Source organism: Lissotriton vulgaris, chromosome 2_1 (genome assembly GCF_964263255.1).
Source record: "Lissotriton vulgaris chromosome 2_1, aLisVul1.2, whole genome shotgun sequence".
Lineage (NCBI taxonomy): Eukaryota > Metazoa > Chordata > Amphibia > Caudata > Salamandridae > Lissotriton > Lissotriton vulgaris.
The window spans coordinates 33,354,975-33,378,003 of record NC_141687.1 but is presented as its reverse complement, the minus strand read 5'-3'; the positions used below and the strand labels follow the sequence as shown (position 1 = coordinate 33,378,003).

The window sequence follows — 23,029 nt, the reverse complement described above, 5'->3', positions numbered from 1 at the left end:
TAGATAATATTATTGTTGAGGCCTGGTCAAAATACCAAAATTCAGAGCAGGCTCTGCCCCGTATTCGTTTTGAATTTGTTTCAGGGCATCTGATATTACCGCAAGTGACGGAACACCATGTGTTTTAGTATTGGTGGCAGCAAAGACTGTGCCCCAAGTGGTGCAGTCTTCCAGTTGTGGTGTGATACCCATTGGTAAACAGATTGTTAGGATTCTGTGTTTCTCATAAGGGCTAGTATTAGGAAATATACTGCTTCATTTTGAGTAATTTTTTGAGCTAACCAGAATGGAATTTGTTCACGTTTTGTGGGCATTTTACCCATGACTGCGTGTAAAGTCTGTGGAGTAATTTTACCGTGTTGAGGGGTTTGATTTGGAATGGTCATTGGTGGTTGAACTGTGAAAGTCCGCGTGACATATTGGACTAATTTTCTGTAAATTTGTATAAACTCTTTTGGTTGAGTGAGTAATTCATCGTCTGACATATTTTCGATGTCAGGATGAGGAGTGTAGCCGGCTAAAACCGTCCATGTTGCTCCTGGTCTACCTAGTGGACCGAGCCTGGTAATATGATCATTATGTTTTAGGGCGCCATTAAGACAGAAATCATGCTCCTGGTATGTGACTGGAATTTCAATATCCTCGAAAGGAATATATTCCTCCGGTGGATCATCTTCTTTAAGGTAGTGAAACACTTTTGTTATTCGATTTGATTCTGGGAATACAATCCATGAATAGAATAACTCTGTCTGAAATTATTTGTGTGCCTCTATCACAAAAACTGCTCTAACACCTCTAGATGTTAGGCCGTGTTTTATAAGTTTTAGAGTGATGGTTCTCCTTGAGTTTGGATGGATAGGTATTGCATCCTCATCAGTTTCATTAAAACGGGTATAATTTACTGCGAGATGTAATTCTTCGTCAATTGGAGCAGCCTCAGCATTATCCCCGAAATTGGACATTGCTTTTTGAAAAATATAGAACAAGTTTCAAGGAAACAAAGATAAGGTGCACCTTATTTGGAACACTGTATCCTTCAACGTTGAACAAACCAAACAGCTAATATAGGATTTTTGTCCTATTAAGTTTTGGTGGATACTTAAACCTACCCACTCCAGACAGCTTATGGAGTATGTGAATAGGGGTCTATGAGAAAAGCACGACTGAGTTACTTTAGTTAATGTTAATGTTAAATGAACTTGTACCGCGCACAGCTGCCCCAGCCAAGGGGCGTTTTCGGCGCTTGCTGTAAGAAGTGTGTCAGTAAAGAGTGTTAGTTCTGTCACAGTGAGGTGGTTGTACATTGGCAGAAAAGGTGGGTTTTTATCGCTTTCCTGAGTAGCATTAAATTACTGCCTTACCAAACCGTTGGGCGCCATGTAGTGTAGTTCCTATTTCCCTAAAAGGCTCTGCGCATTTGAATACTATACACTATAGTTTTGGCATAGGACTGAGGTCAGTAGGCCCCTATCTAGTATATTAAACTTATGTGCTGTTACAATCATAAGACAGTATGCGAGATATATTATGTACAGCGTAAGCAGTAGAAAGAATTAATACTGCGCTAGCATTGTCTTATAGCGATGACACATATTCATATACATAAATAACACAGGCTAAAATGCGAGTACTCATAAGATGCTTCTCTAACTAGTTCTACCCCAGTGTACCTAACCTAAGTGTAGTACAAGGTAAGAAGTAGGTGCTGTATTCTATAGTATGGTAAGCTATAGTTTGTATGCTCTGGGGCCGATTCACAGAACTAAGTTAAGACAAACTCCTAAACGTACTACTTTTGGTATTCACAGAAGGCATTTAGTAGTAGTAAAGTTAGGATTTTGTCTTAAGTTTGACTTAAAACAAACTTAAGACAGACTTAAGAAAGACTTAAGACAAACTTAAGACAAACATAAGACTGATTTAAGACAGACTTAAGTTAGGATTTTGTCTTAAGTTTGTCTTAAGTCTGTCTTAAGTTTGTCTTAAGTCTGTCTTAAGTTTCTCTTAAGTTTCTCTTAAGTCAAACTTAAGACAAAATTCTAACTTTACTACTACTAAATGCCTTCTGTGAATTCCAAAAGTAGTAAGTTTAGGATTTTGTCTTAAGTTAGTTCTGTGAATCGGGCCCTAAGTTTGTATGCCAAGAGTCCCTCTAGGTTCTAGTCAGCTCCATACCTTGGAATGAAAGAGATTGGAATCTCTTTCTGAGTCTTGTACTCTAGCACCGCGCGAAGGGAGTCAGAACACTGGAAGCTAGATTCTCTGCAAGCAGGGATGACAGCATCTTGTCATTGCGTCAGGCCGGGACACGGGCTCCTCTAAGTCGAGGTCTCCTCCTTACTTGCCGTGGCGATTTGTATTGAGCTGTGCAGCCGAGCCGTGGTTTGCCATGGTAAGGGAAGGTATATTTATACATGGAAGGTTCTTAGGAATGCTTGCATTGATGTAAAGTCGGGCAGAGGAAGACAACAGGAATGAACCCTTAGGGTATAGTGGTTCATGCTTATAAATGAGTTCTTGGAGAAATTAATAGTCCTAGGCTAGGGAAACTCCCAATGGCTTAAGGGTCTGGTTTCTAAGAACTTGTTGTGATGTTGGGGGTGGACGGATGTAGGTGACCATGCCTGTATTTGGATAGTGTGGCTAATGCCTAAATGCCTAAATAAGGACTGGGATCTTATGCCTATAGAAGGGCAATGCCAATTGTGCCTATATAAGGACATGTATCAGGAAAACCTATATACGGACCTATAAAGCGGAATACAACAGTTTGTTGTTGGCCCCTTCTGCAATGTCAGCCCCTCTCCGGCACTCTTCCCTTGGATGTAGTACTGTTTGTTGTTGGCCCTTTCTGACAGGTCTGCCCCTCTCCGGCTCTCTTCCCTTGTGTGTACCATGGTTTGTTGTTGGCCCCTTCTGACATGTCTGCTCCCTCTCTGGCTCTCTTCCCTTGGATGTTGCACCGTTTGTTGTTGGCCCTTTCTGACATGTCTGCTCCCTCTCTGGCTCTCTTCCCTTGGATGTTGCACCGTTTGTTGTTGGCCCCTTCTGACATGTCTGCTCCCTCTACAGATCTCTTCCCTTGGATGTAACATGGTGTTTTTTTGGCCTCTTCTGATATGTCTGCTCTCTCTCCGGCACTCTTCCCTTGGATGTACCATGGTTTGTTCCTGGCCCCTTCTGGGATGTCTGCTCCCTCTCTGACTCTCATCCCTTGGAGGCAAGATGGCGGCAGAGTGAGTAGTCGCCCCTATCTCGCTCCTGGTCCTGAGAGATATTGGATTTGATGGCTAGTTGATTATTTCACCGCTTTTGCTCCAGTGCGCCGCGGCTCCGCTGCTCCGTTTAAAGTATTGGAATGGTGTTTTCAGGAGAGAAAAAAAGCGAAGACTGTCCCTGAGATCGAGTGCATCGGACCTGAGAGCTGGGTTGTACCTTTCCTGCCTCGTCCACAGCTGCCGACTGTCGGCTGCCCCCGCCTCGACCCCGCTAGACTCAGAGGGCTTTGTGCTGCAGGTTTGTGTGCGTGTTCGGTACACATGAACGATGTACCTTTTTCCTCTTAGCAGGGGAGGCTGTATCTTGGCACACAAACGCTGCAGCTGGCAGTTTTCGGGATTCTCCAGAACATCACGGGTCTTTCATTGCTCCGTGTATGCAAGCGTTCTGGTCCTCCGCTTGTCTGTAGCCGTCTGCCATCTGCTGATCACCGAGGGAGTCGTCATCAGAGCACCGTCTGCAGGGGGTTATATCGACAGGTCGCCACGCCATGCAGGTAGGGAGCGTCTATAAATTACTATAATCTCCTGTTATTGCTCACTCTGGGGGCTGTAAGGCGAGGCGAGTCACAGATAATACAAGCAAAAATACAAGCAAAAACAAAAAACAAAAAAAGGGCAAAAAGCAAAAGGACAAAAGCTTACGAAAAGTGCACAAAACTCATAAGTTTCATGCTTTCTGTCTATATGAGCACATTTCAACGTACTCGCTCCAGAAAGTCGGGGGTGAGAAATAAACATAAGGAGTGCCTTTGCTTAAAAACATACAAAGATAAGCACAGGTTGCGTGAAAACTCAAGAAATCTAGAGTGGAGGACAAATTTACAAAAAAGAAGATAACATGAATGGCAATGGCAATGGTAAAACAAGCCATAAAAATAACATGGAGAAAACTAAAAATAAAAACAAATATGTCACAAAAACTGCTGAGAAAGAAACTGAGGGGGGGAAACAGAAAAGACAAGATCAGTTAAACGAAAATACCCCAGAAGAAAAATCAGATGATCAAACTGATGAAAAGATGGAGCTTCTGGCTAAAAAGGCTAAAAGATTACAGACTATTAAAAACTTGAAGGCCACGGCAAAATTAACGCGATCATGTGATGAAACACAACCAAGGATTTCAACTATATTTGTACCAATCTCAAGGGAAGCCTTGAATGAAAGCAATAAAAGGGATCACAGCAATAGTAACAACATTAGTAATGGGAAGCTACAGGATGCAATGAAGAATAAGCTTCCTGGCGAGGAAAAGACTTTATATAGCGGAGGCACAGAAACGACTGCAGATGCAGTACTAGATTTGGATTATATGTCCAATAATGGACAAATCACAATTGGAGATTAAAAAAAATTTACAAATTGGGAGCGAAGAATCAACAGAGGGATCTAACTCTGAATTTTATGAAACTGGGTTATCGATCTCTAGTGAAATTGGGGACTCAAGCGCGATCAGCGAGGACGAAATCTCACCTACCGCTAGTCTGGAAGTACTCGATCAGACAGATCAGACAGATCAGAGAGACAAAAAGAACAATAGTGGATCTGGTCAAGACTTGGTATTTAAAAAGAAAGTGGAAGGGGAAAAAAAATCAAAACATAGAAAACTCCACAAACCCATGGATGATGAAACAACGGATCAGGGGAGTAACCAGGATCAGACAAAGAAAAAATCTAGACTTTTCCGGAAAAGCCTGACTCCTACATCTATAAGAGACACATAATCTAGATACCCGAATAGTGGTGCAACCAAAAAATACAAGGAAAAACAACATCATGAAACTGGCAAATCAGGATTTTCTACGGAACCAACACTGAGCGAGGTCCTGAAGAACATAAAGGATCTCCACCTAGATGTTAAAACAGACAGCCTAAAGAATCACAAAGCTATCCAACAACTTCAAGGTGCTATCCTGAAGGTGGATAATACTTGCACCGAGATAGTGGATAGAATGGTATCGGTAGAGAGTCGCACAGAAAATCTAGAAGCAGATGTTATTAAACTTCAAAGCAGAGAAAAGGTCCAAGCTGGAGTTATTGAAGATCTAATGACAAAGGTGGAGGATCTTGAAAACCGGGGAAGGAGAAATAACCTACGCTTTTTGGGGATTGCAGAAGGTACAGAGGGAAGCGATCAGAAGGAATATATCGTCAACCTCTTAAAATCTTCCATGCCTGAACTTCAAACATGGGAAATAGAACGTGAAGTTCAGAGCGCTCATCGGTTTCCTCTAACACTCCCTAAACGATCTCCAAACGAGAACCAATATCCAAGAGCAATGTTGGTCTGCTTTGGAAATTTTCTTTTAAGAGAAGCAATTTATGACCTGGCTCGACCGATGAGCAAAAAAGAATATCAAGGGAACAAGTTTTTTGTTCGCCCGGATTTTGCTCATGCAACGGTCGAACGCCGTTGGAGGCTGCGGCAACTTTTTGCCCCATTCGAAAAGATAGGAGCAACTGTTCATTTGCTAAACCCAGCACGTTTAAGAGTACTTTATAAAGGAACCTCAAGGAACTTCGTTAGTGAGATCCAAGCAGAGGCGTATCTACACGAACTTTCTGAATTGAGAAAACAGGAAGGGAAAAACTAGCCATCTGAGATGTTATATATTCAAAGTTTCTTGACAAATCAGGCGATCGAGCGAGTGGTGATGTTCGAATCACTCGGCCGCCCACACCTAGGGATCTAGGTCCCAGGATGCCTCAAGAAGTGGTGGGGGGAGGGGAGGGAGGGAGGGAGGGTTGAGGGGTGGGATTGGTTGGTGGAAGGGTGGAAAAACGAGAAAATAGGAAAGTGGTACAATTTTGGACAAAGATTCGTTGAGAAGGACAATAACATGAATAGGGACCTGAGTGATGAGATATATAAACAATTAAATGGCAAGCAATAGAATATGCACTATTAATGCGGGACGACTGAATGACTGGAGGAAGAGGCAGAGACTGGCATTCTTAGTAAGGCATGAAAGGATTGATATTATCTGTATACAAGAAACCCATCTCCCATGGTCAAAACGTAATCTACTTTCACTGGGTGGCTTTGAGTTAATAGCTTGCTCTACACAGACGTCTACAATCCGAGGTGTAGCTATATTAATTCAAGGTTCCCTAGGTAAAGCAAGGAAAGTGAAGGCGGATACCAATGGGAGATGGGTAATTGCTGACTTAGACCTCGGTTTCTCGTTATGTGTGGTGTACGGCTCCAATCAAGATGAGCCTGAAATATTCGACTTTTTAGAAACTGAACTTGTGGGCTGGGCTACACCGTTGATAATAGTGGGGGATTTTAATATTTCAGCTGATTGGGTCGGATCTAAACCATATGCAGGTTGGAAACCCAAGGTCTTTCAATCTATTCGATCTCTTCTGAGCTCTCATGGGATGCTCGATGTATGGGGGGCCAAAAACCCCTTGGATTTTGGATACACATACTTTTCTAATCCTGCCCAAAAATACACGAAATTAGATTACTTCCTGATCTCGTCCTCTGAGTTATCGAAAGTTGACATACTTAAACTTCCTAAAGTGGTGTCTGACCATAACCCAATAATTCTTTCATATAGTATAGGTCAGAGGGAAAGAAAAAGCAATTCCTGGTCCTTTGAGAAAAAGCTCCTTAGTGATAAAAGATTTATAGATCATCTGAAAAATTGGGTCCCACAATTCTTTGCAGCAAATAGGTACAGCGCATCTAGAAACACAGTCTGGGAAACTTTTAAGGCAGCATTGAGGGGTGAAACTATTAGCTGTTCAGCAAGATTAAGAATGGAAGATAGAAATAAGATTGAGAGTTAGTAAAAGTAGAAGAGCAGCATATGACTGATATAATCAAAGGGGTTAATACCACTGCAAGTCAGGAAGCTTTACTGACAATCAAAACCGCACTCCAGAAAGAAGCAACTATGAAAGTCACAGGAGAATACCAATCAAATAGGGTTAAAAGATATGAGACCGGTGAGCAGGTAGAGAGAGCACTTGCCGTCAGGTTAAGGCAGGAAAAAACGAGAAACACTATTGTATGCATCCCTTGGATGTAGCTTGGTTTGTTCTTGGCCCCTCCTGACACGTCTGTTCCCTCTCCGGCTCTCTTCCCTTGGATGTAACATGGCTTTTTGTTGGCCCCTTTTGAGATGTCTGCTTCCTCTCCGGCTCTCTTCCCTTGGATGTAGCATGGTTTGGTGTTGGCCCTTCTGAGATGCCTGCTCCCTCTCTGGCTCTCTTCTCATGGATGTAACGAGTTGTTTTCTTGGCCCCTTCTGGCATGTCTGCTCCCTCTTCGGCTCTCTTCCCTTGAATGTACCATGGTTTGTTCTTGGCCCCTACTGATATGTCTGCCCCTCTCCAGCTCTCTTCCCTTGGCTGTACCATGGTTTGTCCTTGGTCCCTTCGGACATGTCTGCTCTCTACGGCTCTCTTCACTTGGATGTACCATGGTTGTTTCTTGGCCCCTACTGATATGTCTGCCCCTCTCCGGCTCTCTTCCCTTGGCTGTACCATGGTTTGTTCTTGGTCCCTTCGGACATGTCTGCCCTCGACGGCTCTCTTCCCTTGGATGTACCATGGTTGTTTCTTGGCCCCTACTGATATGTCTGCCCCTCTCCGGCTCTCTTCCCTTGGATGTACCATGGTTTGTTCCTGATCCCTTCTGACATGTCCGCTCACTCTCTGGCTCTCTCTGCTCCTAGATGGCTTGTTCGGGCGGTGCCAGGACAGCTCGTCACAGGACCGAACCTTCTTCGACGTCACCCCCCAGGTGCTCCATCGGATGCAGGACGTGCTCCGGCGCCTCATGGCTCAAGGTAGGTGGAATTCATCTCACAGCTTCTCAAGGCCACCGTGAAAAGAGAGAGGGAGGGTCTGATTGAGAATCTAAATACTGTTATATCCTATGGGATTTATATTTTGGTAGTGGGGACATCAGTCACCGTTGTGATGGAGTAACCCGTCCACCAAGACCTGAATCAGGCCCTTAAATTAATCAGGACCAGTCCCCAATGAAGGGATCCCCTGCACCTTTCAAGACGTTTGTGATCAAGCTGCCTGTGCACTGAGAATGTGCAGAACCCTCCTGGTTCCCGGTAGTGGAGATGCAGATCAGAAGAGCCCTCAGCTCACTCCTGGTTAGAATAAGAATCCCTCAACTGAGGTCTAGCTCAGAACGGCTCCCAGCGGACTCCTGGTTCTGATAACGCTCCCTCTAGCTCAGCTCCTGGTCATGGCCTTGCTGCAGGTCACACCTATTGTGATAACGCTTCGTCCAACAATACAACACCAGGACATTGTTGCTGTTGGTGCCACGTCCTGATAAAGCCCCCTCTACTAGTAAATGACGTCAAGGCACACTGAGTGATCACAGTCCCCCTTCCAGGGAGCCCCCCACCCAGACATTCATTCTGCACTGACCTTGCCATGATAAAGTCCCCACTGATGGAGCTCCAGAGCAGTCACTCATGAAGCCTTCAGCAGGGTCTCATAAAGTGCTGTCTCACCTTCCTCAGCAGGAGACTGCTCACCAGAGCTCCAGAGAAGTCACTCATGAAGCCCTTACCAGGGCCTCATAAAGGGCTGTCTCACCTTCCTCAGCAGGAGACTGCTCACCAGAGCTCCAGAGCAGTCACTCATGATGCCCTCCCCAGGGTCTCATAAAGTGCTGTCTCACCCAGGTATAGAAGTGTGGCTCACTGGTTAGAGGAGGCATACCCTGAAGCAGAGGTCAGACCCGGGGCCAGGGTTCAATTCCCGCGAGGCAGGGTCTTGAGCCCAATTGGCCACGGACTCTATAATTCTCGCTTCGGTGCCCACTCTAATCACGGGTTCACACTCTGCAACTCTGGGCATTAGCTTGCTTAATCTCCACAACAGCCCCCCGCGGCGGGATGGCTGGCTTTCACCTTGGGGATGCCCAGTACGGGTTATCTCACAGGGAAAAGCCAGGACGGGTTCCCAAGGCAAGCGCCGAGATGCCCTAGGGTAAGTCGAGCGCTATATAAGAACACACATACATACATACATACATACCCTCCTGCAGCACGTCACTGCTCGCCAGGTTACTACAATGTCCCTTTTACTGAGAGGAACCGCAGTTCATTCATTTAATGCAGCCCAGGCCCTGATAGCCTTCCCTTTCAGAGAGTCCGGATCTGCAGGGGTCTCCAGCTTACACCTGTTCACCATCAGATTCCTTGTCCAAGATTTGCTTTGGGCTTTGGACTATACCATTGCCCGCTGAAAGGCAATATTTCTCTCCATGTGTTCCTATACCTGGGGTGTTGCGCAGTTTGGTGCTTACTTTCCTTCCATGTTAAAGAACAGTAGATGTTTCAGCACCCAGGCTAATGTGCTGCATAGCTAAATACATATAAGGCCCCAAAGGCAAGGCCGATTGCATTGCAAATGCTTGTTTCTTTTTGTGATTGTCTGAACTTTTTTCTGTGATTGTGTGATTTATATTTTTCTGATAGGTTACTTTGTTTGTTTTAATTGTTCTCGATGACTGCTATCCCTTGTGATTGAATTATGGAGAAATGAATTCCTGTTTGTGATTCGATAGGTTCCTGTTTTATGATTGGTTGGTACTTTTTGACTGATTGAATCCATTTCTCGATGGACTACATTTTATTTTCATGATTAGAATATTTACCTTTTGTGTCTGGCTGATTTGTTCTTTTTAATGGTTGTGTTATATTTGTAATTGCGTTCCTTTCTCCCTCGGAGAGCCTTTGTTTCATTCTTTGTTTCCTTGCCCCCTGGTGTGCAGGTTTCTCTTGGAGAGATGACCTCACGCAGCAGGTGATCACCCAGGAGATGGATGGGATCCCCAAACTCCGCTCCCAGCCCCCCCAGGATCCTACCGTGGACCAGAGGTAATGTTGCGTGCCTGAAGCTTCAGGTGGCTGTTGGATGTCTCGGTGCCAGGGAGGTCTCTGCTGCTCCCAGACACTGGCTGGGCGCCATCTCCTGATACCGAAAGATCAGTAGCGCGCTAGGCGTAGAAGGAGGGTTCCTAACATCTTAGCTCATCACTCAGCGACAGCTGTACCCCCAAGGCATGTTTGTTCTCACAGGCAGAAGCCTGTGATAGAGGCCTGTCTGAGGTAGTCCTGTGTTGAAGCTTTTTCCAGTCCTACAGAGGTGACCCTGTCATAGAGGCCTGTCTGAGGTATTCCTGTGTTGAAGGTTGTTCCAGTCCTACTGTGGTGACCCTGTCATAGAAGCCTGTCTGAGGTAGTCCTGTGTTGAAGCTTGTTCCAGTCCTACAGAGGTGACCCTGTCATAGAAGCCTGTCTGAGGTAGTCCTGTGTTGAAGCTTGTTCCAGTCCTACAGAGGTGACCCTGTCTTAGAAGCCTGTCTGAGGTAGTCCTGTGTTGAAGGTTGTTCCGGACCTACTGTGGTGACCTGTCATAGAGGCCTGTCTGAGGTAGTCCTGTGTTGAAGCTTGTTCCAGTCCTACAGAGGTGACCCTGTCATAGAGGCCTGTCTGAGGTGGTCCTGTGTTGAAGATTGTTCCAGTCCTACTGTGGTGACCCTGTCATAGAGGCCTGTCTGAGGTAGTCCTGTGTTGAAGGAAGCTTGTTGTAGTCCTCCAGAGGTGACCCTGTCATAGAAGCTTGTCTGAGGTAGTTCTGTGTTGAAGCTTGTTCCGGACCTAAAGAGGAGACCCTGGCATAGAAGCCTGTCTGAGGTACTCCTGTGTTGAAGGTTGTACCGGACCTACAGAGGTGACCCTGTCATAGAATCCTGTCTGAGGTTGTCCTGTGTTGATAGTCCTACAGAGGTGACCCTGTCATAGAAGTCTGCCTGAGGTAGTCTTGTGTTGTAACTTGTTGTAGTCCTACAGAGGTGACCCTGTCATAGAAGTCTGTCTGAGGTACTCCTGTGTTGAAGCTTGTTCCAGTCCTACAGAGGTGACCCTGTCATAGACGTCTGTCTGAGGTTGTCCTGTGTTGAAGGTTGTTCCAGTCCTACAGAGGTGACCCTGTCATAGAAGTCTGTCTGAGGTAGTCCTGTGTTGTAACTTGTTGTAGTCCTACAGAGGTGACCCTGTCTTAGAAGCCTGTCTGAGGTTGTCCTGTGTTGATAGTCCTACAGAGGTGACCCTGTCATAGAAGCCTGTCTGAGGTAGTCCTGTGTTGAAGGTTGTTCTAGTCCTACTGTGGTGACCTTTCATAGAGGCCTGTCTGAGGTAGTCCTGTGCTGAAGCTTGTTCCAGTCCTTCTGTGGTGACCTGTCATAGAGGCCTGTCTGAGGTAGTCCTGTGTTGAAGCTTGTTCCAGTCCTACAGAGGTGACCCTGTCATAAAAGCCTGCCTGAGGTAGTCCTGTGTTGAAGCTTGTTGTAGTCCTCCAGAGGTGACCATGTCATAGAAGCCTGTCTGAGGTAGTTCTGTGTTGAAGTTTGTTCCGGACCTAAAGAGGAGACCCTGGCATAGAAGTCTGTCTGAGGTACTCCTGTGTTGAAGGTTGTTCCGGACCTACTGTGGTGACCTGTCATATAGGCCTGTCTGAGGTGGTCCTGTGTTGAAGTTTGTTCCAGTCCTACTGTGGTGACCCTGTCTTAGAAGCCTGTCTGAGGTAGTCCTGTGTTGAAGCTTGTTGTAGTTCTACAGAAGCCTGTCTGCTGTGTTGAAGCTTTTTGTAGTCCCACAGAGGTCACCCTGTCATAGAGGCGTGTCTGAGGTAGTCCTGTGTTGAAGGAAGCTTGTTGTAGTCCTCCAGAGGTGACCCTGGCATAGAAGCCTGTCTGAGGTACTCCTGTGTTGAAGGTTGTACCGGACCTACAGAGGTGACCCTGTCATAGAAGTCTGTCTGAGGTCGTCTTGTGTTGTAACTTGTTGTAGTCCTACAGAGGTGGCCCTGTCTTAGAAGCCTGTCTGAGGTAGTCCTGTGTTGAAGCTTGTTGTAGTTCTACAGAGGTGACCCTGTCATAGAAGTCTGTCTGAGGTAGTCCTGTGTTGATAGTCCTACAGAGGTGACCCTGTCATAGAGGCCTGTCTGAGGTAGTCCTGTGTTGAAGCTTGTTCCGGACCTAAAGAGGAGACCCTGGCATAAAAGCCTGCCTGAGGTAGTCCTGTGTTGAAGCTTGTTCCAGTCCTACAGAGGTGACCCTGTCATAAAAGCCTGCCTGAGGTAGTCCTGTGTTGAAGCTTGTTCCAGTCCTACAGAGGTGACCCTGTCTTAGAAGCCTGTCTGAGGTAGTCCTGTGTTGAAGCTTGTTCCAGTCCTACAGAGGTGACCCTGTCTTAGAAGCCTGTCTGAGGTAGTCCTGTGTTGAAGCTTTTTGTAGTTCTACAGAGGTGACCCTGTTGTAGAAGTCTGTCTGTGGTAGTCCTGTGTTGAAGGTTGTTCCAGTCCTACAGAAGCCTGTCTGAGGTTGTCCTGTGTTGATAGTCCTACAGAGGTGACCCTGTCATAGAGGCCTGTCTGAGGTGGTCCTGTGTTGAAGCTTGTTCCAGTCCTTCTGTGGTGACCTGTCATAGAGGCCTGTCTGAGGTAGTTCTGTGTTGAAGCTTGTTCCGGACCTAAAGAGGAGACCCTGGCATAGAAGTCTGTCTGAGGTACTCCTGTGTTGAAGGTTGTTCCGGACCTACTGTGGTGACCTGTCATATAGGCCTGTCTGAGGTGGTCCTGTGTTGAAGTTTGTTCCAGTCCTACTGTGGTGACCTGTCATAGAGGCCTGTCTGAGGTGGTCCTGTGTTGAAGCTTGTTCCAGTCCTACAGAGGTGACCCTGCCATAGAAGCCTGTCTGAGGTAGTCCTGTGTTGAAGCTTGTTCCAGTCCTACAGAGGTGACCCTGTCTTAGAAGCCTGTCTGAGGTAGTCCTGTGTGGAAGCTTGTTCCAGTCCTACAGAGGTGACCCTGTCTTAAAAGCCTGTCTGAGGTAGTCCTGTGTTGAAGGTTGTTCCAGTCCTACAGAAGCCTGTCTGAGGTTGTCCTGTGTTGATAGTCCTACAGAGGTGACCCTGTCATAGAAGCCTGTCTGAGGTAATCCTGTGTTGAAGGTTGTTCCAGTCCTACTGTGGTGACCTGTCATAGAGGCCTGTCTGAGGTGGTCCTGTGTTGAAGCTTGTTCCAGTCCTACTGTGGTGACCTGTCATAGAGGCCTGTCTGAGGTAGTCCTGTGTTGAAGCTTGTTCCAGTCCTACAGAGGTGACCCTGTCATAGAAGCCTGCCTGAGGTAGTTCTGTGTTGAAGCTTGTTCCGGACCTAAAGAGGAGACCCTGGCATAGAAGCCTGTCTAAGGTACTCCTGTGTTGAAGGTTGTTCCGGACCTACAGAGGTGACCCTGTCATAGAAGTCTGTCTGAGGTAGTCCTGTGTTGAAGCTTGTTGTAGTTCTACAGAGGTGACCCTGTCATAGAAGTCTGTCTGAGGTAGTCCTGTGTTGAAGGTTGTTCCAGTCCTACAGAAGCCTGTCTGAGGTTGTCCTGTGTTGATAGTCCTACAGAGGTGACCCTGTCATAGAAGCCTGTCTGAGGTAGTCCTGTTTTAAAGGTTGTTCCAGTCCTACAGAGGTGACCCTGTCATATAAGTCTGTCTGTGGTAGTCCTGTGTTGAAGCTTGTTGTAGTTCTACAGAGGTGACCCTGTCATAGAAGCCTGTCTGAGGTAGTCCTGTGTTGAAGCTTGTTCCAGTCCTACAGAGGTGACCCTGTCGTAGAAGTCTGTCTGAGGTAGTCCTGTGTTGAAGGTTGTCCCAGTCCTACAGAAGCCTGTCTGAGGTTGTCCTGTGTTGATAGTCCTACAGAGGTGACCCTGTCTTAGAAGCCTGTCTGAGGTAGTCCTGTGTTGAAGGTTGTTCCAGTCCTACTGTGGTGACCTGTCATAGAGGCCTGTCTGAGGTAGTCCTGTGTTGAAGGTTGTTCCAGTCCTACTGTGGTGACCTGTCATAGAAGCCTGTCTGAGGTAGTCCTGTGTTGAAGCTTGTTGTAGTTCTACAGAGGTGACCCTGTCATAGAAGTCTGTCTGAGGTTGTCCTGTGTTGAAGGTTGTTCCAGTCCTACAGAGGTGACCCTGTCATAGAAGTCTGTCTGAGGTTGTCCTGTGTTGAAGGTTGTTCCAGTCCTACAGAGGTGACCCTGCCATAGAAGCCAGTCTGAGGTAATCCCGTGTTGAAGGTTGTTCCAGTCCTACAGAGGTGACCCTGTCATAGAAGTCTGTCTGAGGTAGTCCTGTGTTGTAACTTGTTGTAGTCCTACAGAGGTGACCCTGTCATAGAAGCCTGTCTGAGGTAGTCCTGTGTTGAAGGTTGTTCCAGTCCTACAGAAGCCTGTCTGAGGTTGTCCTGTGTTGATAGTCCTACAGAGGTGATCCTGTCATAGAGGCCTGTCTGAGGTAGTCCTGTGTTGAAGCTTGTTGTAGTTCTACAGAGGTGACCCTGTCATAGAAGTCTGTCTGAGGTTGTCCTGTGTTGAAGGTTGTTCCAGTCCTACAGAGGTGACCCTGTCATAGAGGTCTGTCTGAGGTGGTCCTGTGTTGAAGCTTGTTCCAGTCCTACAGAGGTGACCCTGCCATAGAAGCCAGTCTGAGGTAGTCCTGTGTTGAAGGTTGTTCCAGTCCTACAGTGGTGACCCTGTCATAGGTTGTTAATGATCTAGAGGGGTGACCCTGCGATACATGCCTGCCTTAGGTGCCATTGTTACAGTCCTATAAAGATCACCTGCGATTGTAGCATGTCTGAGGTACTCCTATGTTGAAGCTTGTTCCAGTCCTACATAGACGATGCTGATGTCTCACAGACATGTAAATGTAATGTAAATGCCATTTGTAAAGCGCACAGCTACCTCCAATGGAGGTGTCCCGGCGCTGTCCGTATACCGCTTAGGAACCCTTCCTAGTTTTTCCATGTGGAATGTCCACTCCTGGGCACCCCCAAGGTGAGGCCAGGCATCCCAGCGCTGTTGGGGCGGTTGTGGAGATTAAGCAAGCTATTGCCCAGAGTTGCAGAGTGGGACCCATGATTAGAATAGGCACCGAGGCGAGAATGATCAGGTCTGAAGAAATTGAGCCCAAGACCCGCCAAGGCGGGTATTTTACCCTGGTCCTGGACCAGATCTCTGCATCAGGGTCTGCCGCTCTAACCATTTGAGCCACACTTCTCCACAGACATCGCTGTGACGGAGACAATGATGATGTCTCACAGACATCCATGTGACGGAGACAGTGCTGATGTCTCACAGACATGTCTGTGACGGAGACAATGCTGATGTCTCACAGACATGTCTGTGACGGAGACAATGCTGATGTCTCACAGACATGTCTGTGACGGAGACAATGCTGATGTCTCACAGACATGTCTGAGACGGAGAAAATGCTGATTTCCTACAGACATCTCTGTAACGGAGACAATGCTGATGTCTCACCAATGTCTCAGTGACGGAGACAGTGCCACAGACATCCCTGTGCTGGAGACAGTGCTGATGTCTCACAGACATCCCCGTGACAGAGACAGTGCTGATGTCTTAGAGACATCCCCGTGAGAGAAACAATGCTGATGTCTCACAGAAATCCCTGTGACAGATACAATGCTGATGTCTCACAGACATGTCTGTGACGGAGACAATGCTGATGTCTCACAGACATGTCTGTGACGGAGACAATGCTGATTTCCTACAGACATCTCTGTAACGGAGACAATGCTGATGTCTCACCAACGTCTCAGTGACGGAGACAGTGCTACAGACATCCCTGTGCTGGAGACAGTGCTGATGTCTCACAGACATCCCCGTGACAGAGACAGTGCTGATGTCTTAGAGACATCCCCGTGAGAGAAACAATGCTGATGTCTCACAGAAATCCCTGTGACAGATACAATGCTGATGTCTCACAGACATGTCTGTGACGGAGACAATGCTGATGTCTCACAGACATGTCTGTGACGGAGACAATGCTGATTTCCTACAGACATCTCTGTAACGGAGACAATGCTGATGTCTCACCAACGTCTCAGTGACGGAGACAGTGCTACAGACATCCCGGTGACGGAGACAATGCTGATGTCTCACAGACATCAATCAATCAATTAGGAGTTTGTTAAGCAGGACTACTCACCCGTAAGGGTCTCAAGGCGCTGGGGGGTGGGGTTGCAGGTTCTAGCCCATCAAGGAGGGGGTCTGTCAAAGAGCCAGGTTTTGAGGTTTCTTGCGAAGATGGGGAGCGATGTTGTCTGTCTGAGGTGGAGTGGAAGGTCGTTCCAGGCTCTGGCCACGCGGAAGGAGAGGAAGCGGCCGGCTGATTTGGTCTTTCTGGTGCGGCGGACCACGGCGCAGGAGAGATGGGCTGATCATTGGGTCCTTTGGAGTGCGTGGAATTTGAGTCGGCTGTTCAGCTATGCTGGTCAGGTGTCGTGGAGGGCCTTGTGAGCGTGGGTTAGCATCTTGAATGTGATTCTAGCTTTGATGGGGAGCCAGTGGAGTGTGTGCAGATGCTGGGAGATGTGCCAGTGTCTTGGCAGGTTGAGTACCAGTCTTGCTGTGGCGTTTTGGATGTTCTGTAGCTTGCCGGTGAGGTTTTTGTTTATTCCGGTGACCAGGGTGTGAGTGACGGTCTTTCTGTGTTCGAGGGGGATCCATTTGAAGGTCTTACGTAGGAGGTGGAGGGTGTGGAAGCAGGAGGACGAGACGGAGTTGATCTGGCGATCCACTTTGAGCTCTGACTCCAGGATGATTCCGAAGTTGCGTGCAAAGTCCTTGGGGGTGGGAGGGCTTCAGAGGGCGGAGGCCACCTGGTGTCATTCCAGACATCGGGGTTTGGGCCCATGATGAGTACTTCCGTTTTGTTGGTGTTTAGTTGTAGGCAGCTGTTTTTCATCCATTTGGCAACGGCTTCCAAGCGCTCTCGAAAGTTGTGTCTGGCGGTCTTGGGTTCGTTGGATAGGAGAGGATGAGTTGGGTGTTGTCTGCGTATGACACAATCTTTACTCTGTAGGTTCTGACGATGGGGGCGAGCGGAGCCATGTAAACGTTAAAGAGCGTGGGCTGAGGGAGGACCCCTGGGGGACTCTGCAGATGGTAGGTGTAGGATCCGAGAGGAAAGGGGGGATTCTGACCCTCTGCGTTTTGCCGGAGGTGAAGGAGCTGATCCAGTTGAGGGCCTTGTCTTGGATCCCTGCGCCGCTGAGAGGTCGAGGAGGATGAGGGCTGCTGTTCTCCTTTGTCCAGTAAGGTGTGGATGTTGTCTGTTGCGGCGAGGAGGGCGATTTCCGTACTCTGTTTTTTTCTGAAGCCGGATTGGGAGTAGTCGAGGATGTTGTGCTCTACGATGAATGAGGTGATTTGACTGTTGATGGCATTCTCTGAGACTTTTGCTGGGAACGGGAGCAGGGAGATGGGTCTGTAGTTTTTTTAAGTCGGTGGGGTCCGCCGAGGGTTTCTTCAGGAGGGCGTTGATCTCAGCTTGTTTCCAGTCATCAGGGAAAGAGGCAGTTGCCAGGGAACGATTAATGGTGTGGCAGAGCATGGGTGCGATGGTGTCGGTGGGTCTGTTGAAAATGTGGTGGATGCAGGGGTCCGTGGGATCCCCGGAGTGGATTGACTTCATCGTCTTCAGTGTGTCTTCGGTGGTGAGGGCTGTCTAGTTGTCGATCGCTGGCTTCAAGGTGTCAGGGGTGGTTGGAGAGGGTTCAATGTGTTGGTTGTCTTCATCGAAGTTGTAGATGCTCTTAATTTTGTGGTGGATAAAGGTGCTGAGTTTGTCGCATATGTCTTGTGAGGGAGGGATGTCGGTGGACTCGCTGGTGGGTTGGGTGAACTCCTTGATGATGTTGAAGAGTTCTTTGCTGTTGTGTGCATGAGTGGAGATTCGGTCTTCAATCACTTTTTTCCTAGTTTTTCTGATGAGTTGGTGGTGGGTGTTGGTGGCGGCTCTGAAGTTGTTGTGGGCTTCTGTGGATTTGGTGTTCCCCCAGGCCTTTTCGAGGCAGTGGCAAGTGCGTCTGGACTCTGAAAGTTCTGTGGTGAACCATCTAGCTTTCTTGGCGTGGGTGTTGTTGTTTTTCTTGAGGGGGGCTATGGTGTTGGCGCTGTCGGAGATCCATCTGCGCAGGGTTCAGGCTACGGTGTTGGGGTCGTCGTTTTCTGTGATGGTTGGGGTGGAGCTGCTGAGTGATGAGGTTAGCTGGTCATCGGTAATTCTGGTCCAGTTTCTTCGTGGGAGCAGGTGCTGGTGTCTGTGGATGGTGGGTTTCTGAAGGTGAAGTGGACGCATCGATGGTCAGTCCATGGGAGTTGGCGAAACATCCGCAGGGTCGGTAGATGAGGTTGGGCTGGCCAGTATCTTGAAGTTAAGGTGTTCCATCAGGTCTGTGGGCTCGTCGGGGAGTGTGCTCAGGCGGAGGGTGGATTTGTGGATGATGGTGATTCCTCCTACCGGGTGGGGCGGTCCTTCCTGGAGATCTTGTATCCCTGTGGAATGGCGATGGCGATGGTGATGTCCGGTCCCGAGGTGGTGTTGGTCCAAGTTTCAGTAAAGAATTCTACGTCCGGGGTGGACGTAGAGATCCCAGTGACAGAGACAATGCTGATGTATCACAGACATCCGTGTGATGGAGTCGGTGTTGCTTTACCATTTCCCAGACTCTGAGATCCTCCCTAATAGGAAAGTGAACAGTCAGCCATTCAGAATCCAGCTTGACATGAAAACACACATTTGTGCTCTCACGTCAAGAGGTACAAACACGGATAGTTCTGCTGCTTTCTTATCTAGCTTCAGCTGTGTTTGTACTCACCCTGGGTGCTGGATAGCTGCACGTCTGTCGTCACTGCACATGGCATGGGAACACTTCCCAGATAGACTCAGTGCCCAGACGGCATGTATCTAGCCGCACTCACACAGTGTGCATGCTATCTGTGTGCTTGAGTGCATCGTACGGAGGTAGGAAGCGCTATGCAAAGCTATAATATTATGCAATACACCATCACTTGACCCAAGACTTTACCCCTGCTTTGCATTGTAGGTTATCCCTCCTGCTGGCCGCTACTCCACGACGCCTACTCCCCAGTGACTCGGAGAAGACGGGCTCAGCACTCAAACTCCAGTACCCAGAGCCGAGGCTGCAAGAACAGATGGGGGCAGCGGAGAAGGGTTCATACCCCCCACAGCGACTCCAGGCTCCCCTGGCAGACAGACGGGTGTACCCCAGCCAGCTGCTGCAAAGCCCCCCAGAGCGCCTACTGCCGTCCTTGCTTCAACAGTACTTACACTACATGCTGCGCGCCTCACAGCCGGAGAAAGGAACAGTCGGGGAGTCCCTGCAGAAGCCCTATGCCTATCGCAAGGTGAGCCGCCACTGCCTCTTCCTGTCGCGACTTATGTCATGTTAAAATGGGGGGAAGAGGAGCTGGAGACTGTGTAGGCAGTGGCCAGGGTGGCACTGGAAGTGATTCCTCTTGCCCAGGAGCTAAGGGTAAAGGTGTGATTCAGCAGCCTCATAGATAGTCTTGCAGGCTTATGTTTGAGTCTCTGGAACCAGAAATGCATGGCACTGCTGTGCGTTGAGTGATCTTGGCACATGAGTATCTTTCTGCAGTAGCAAGTACTCAGAATCCCCCAGCACAAACAGAATCTCCGTACATGGTATTGGGGTTTAAGACTTGTGGAAAGGTCGAACCCACTGAATCCAGGGAAGAAGGTGAGATGAGAGGCAGGTGGGCTTACCGGGGTCAGTGACCGACAGATCAGAGCGCCAGGAGCCGTGCATGGCTGACTCTAGTCTATGATAACAGTTTGACATCTGTTAGGAGCTATGCTATGCTGGTAGGCTTTAGCAATCAGATACTTCCTAGCCTCTGTTTATAAGCATATATAATATCTGATAGAGACGCCTAACCGCAGATTCCTTACCTTAGAATAATCCCCAGACGCTAGACTGGATCCGGAAACTTTTCTATAGCAGTACCTCTACTCGTCGGCAGAGGGTGTCGAGCGACTCAACAACAACGTCGTCCACCTGATGTGACGTCGGCATAGTCCATATAAGCCCTCCCCGATGCACTGACAGCAGTTTCTTCCTTTCTGCACTTCCACGGGAATCCGAGAGCGGTCCCTCTGACGTGTCATGTCCGTGTTTTGGCCTCACTGTCAGCTGGTGAGTTATTCTGTACGCGGTCAGTGACACAGCCTTCTCCGACTTTACCGCATACATGCAGTATTCCTGACACAACTCCTATTCCTCTAATGTCGGGGTTGGAGTAAGATTCTGTCCCGTGCCTTCTTGTGTTTCCTGGCGCTGAGGTGACTCTGGCTCAGATGAGGGAATACTATCTCCCACTTCATACCATTTTTAGTTCTCAGCCTCCTTCTGGTGCCCGTCTCGGCTCCAAGGAGGTCAGTGAAGCCTTGACTGACTCCAAACCAGCAGGTCCTCCCTCTGTGTCAGTGCGGCCCTCAGAATCCGTGATGGAACCCTTATCGGCTGCGGTGCACAGCCCTTCACACTTCTCACCTGTGACGCCAGTGTTGGATCCGCCAACGCCGCCATCAGCGTCGATGGCGTCAATTGCCCCTACTTCATCTCTCCTCCCGACGCCGAGGTGTTGCCTCTTCGACACCGGTTGATGTTGGGAACGGCGTCAGTGGAACAGTTCTTTTCAGGCTACCTTCCTCCACTTTCAGAGGAGCCCCCGCTATTCTACCTTTGGGACAGAGGTTACTTTGGTGATGTCAGTGATGACATAAGTTACATTCCTCAGCCTCCTCTGGAGTTTCATTGGGTGTCTGACCTTGGTGAGGCTAGTGGCTTTGATTCTTCCCCATCCTCGGGCTTGATTTCTCCTCCTACCCTCTCCTTGGAGCATAGCTCAGCTTTTTCTAAGCTTTTGTGGAGAGTTGCTGTGGTTCTGGGGCTGCAGCTTCCTTCTGTGGAGGTGGCCAATGACCCCTACTTGGGGTGCTTCATCGTGGCTAGATGAGGACTGAGCCTGCGCTCACCTTCAGTGAAGCCCTCTTTGATATTCTGCTGGGCACTTGGGCTAAACCTGTTTCGTGGACCAGTCTAGTTTCCGATAACCTACTCCGCGTAGCTTTGTGGATGAGGATGCTGCAGCCTCCCCTGACAGTGGTGCCATGCCTGGCATCCCTCCACACAGGGAGTCTAAAAGTCTAGATGCTCTAGGTCGATATCTCTTTTCTGCCACCAGCTCAGATTTCCAGTCTCTTAATAACACTTGTGTTTTGGGCCATTTTTCTCTCGTTTTGTGGGATTCTGTTTTTCACTTTCTCCCCCTGTCTCTGATGACACTCGGGACACTCTTACTCAGCTGGGCCCGGATGGCCATCCGGTGGATAGATGGCTGATTTGTTGTGGCATGGTTACCACAGAGTCTGTCAGACGAGCCATAGCTCTCTCTGTAGCTCTTCGTCGGCCTGCCTGGCTACGCACCTCTGGCTTCTCTGAGGCCGTTCAGTCCGTCTTGGTGGACATGCCTTTCGATGGCCAACATATCCACTAATAGCTCCAGGAGCATCTTTAACATATTGAACATCTTTACCAACCCTGAATGCGCCAAGAATGCTATTGTCCCGTCCCAAGATCTTTGCGAGAACCTTGCCAAATTCTTTAAAGAAAAAATTGAGAAAATGATTGAGGATTTGGAGGCTTCTCCTGAATCTGATCCTTCTCTCGACACGAGACCTGGGTCTTCAGTAGACGGGACGGTTGTGCCAGCCGGGGCACCAAGGGAACTACTACTTGAATTCCCACTCCTTACGCAAGAGGCATTTAGTGGGCTAGCCAGGGTGATTTCCTCTGGGTCTCCTTTGGACCCTGTGCCACACAAAATTTGGAAAGAATATGATGAGGAACTATTTCCTTCACTCCCCCTAATATGCAATCAATCTCTCGCTACTGGTATCGTTCCAGCCCAGTGGAAACGGGCGGTGATATCTCCTTTGCTGAAAAAGCCCTCCCTAGACCCGGACTGTTCTAAAAATTATAGACCCATTTCCCTGCTGCCTTTTCCAGCCAAGATTGTCGAGCCTCTGGTTAGCACCACCCTCTCCAAACATCTGGAACATCATCAATTACTAGATGATCATCAATTTGGTTTCCGGCCACTTCACAGGACCGAAACAGCCTTGGTCACCGCCATGGATGAGCTTCAGAGGCGCGCAGATAGGAGGCAGGCAGCGTTTCTGATCCTGCTGGATATGTCTGCCGCCTTTGATACGGTCAACCACAAGATCTTGTTGAATCGGTTATCTGAGGCTGGGGTGAGAGGTAGTGCTTTGATGTGGTTTCGATCATTTTGCAGGACAGGCAGCAGGCGGTGTCTTTGCCCCCCTTTCAATCGGCCTTCACTCAGGTACCTCACGGGGTCCCTCAGGGCTCAGCAAAAAGTCCCATACTTTATAATTTGTATCTCAGACCTGTGATCTCACTTATTAAATCGTATAACATCAGGATTGTAAATTATGCTGATAACACGCAGATGATCCTCTCCTGTGAGGATTGAACATCTGTGGAGGTCTTCCACAACTGTCTGTGTGATACGTCACGATGGTTAAAGGATAACTCCCTCCAGTTTAATGCTGGGAAGACGGAGATGCTCTTTAGCGCCGGGAATAAGATCCCCCGTCCATTTCCAGATAACTTTTGACCTCCTGAAACAGGGACCAAAGTGCTGCCTGTGGACTCAGTCCGTAATTTAGGGGTTATGCTAGATCAAAGGCTCAGTGTGGAGACCCATGTAAAAAAGACGACTGCCTGCTGCTTTGCCATCTTACGCTCCCTGGGGAAAGTCTTGCCACTTTTACCATC

The 23,029-nt window shown here is 48.3% G+C and overlaps 1 protein-coding gene across 9 annotated transcripts in view; it reads left to right on the top strand.

Moving 5' to 3' along the window:
* The window catches only part of PTPRN (protein tyrosine phosphatase receptor type N), a 377,719-nt gene that overhangs the window by 132,150 nt on the left and 222,540 nt on the right, over positions 1-23,029 (top strand). For all 9 annotated transcript variants that reach the window (XM_086954395.1, XM_086954390.1, XM_086954393.1 and 6 more), the window contains exons 3-5: positions 7,967-8,080; positions 10,039-10,144; positions 19,229-19,550. In XM_086954395.1, coding sequence (XP_086810521.1) covers positions 7,967-8,080; positions 10,039-10,144; positions 19,229-19,550 — 542 coding nt within the window. The remainder of the gene's footprint in view (positions 1-7,966; positions 8,081-10,038; positions 10,145-19,228; positions 19,551-23,029) is intronic.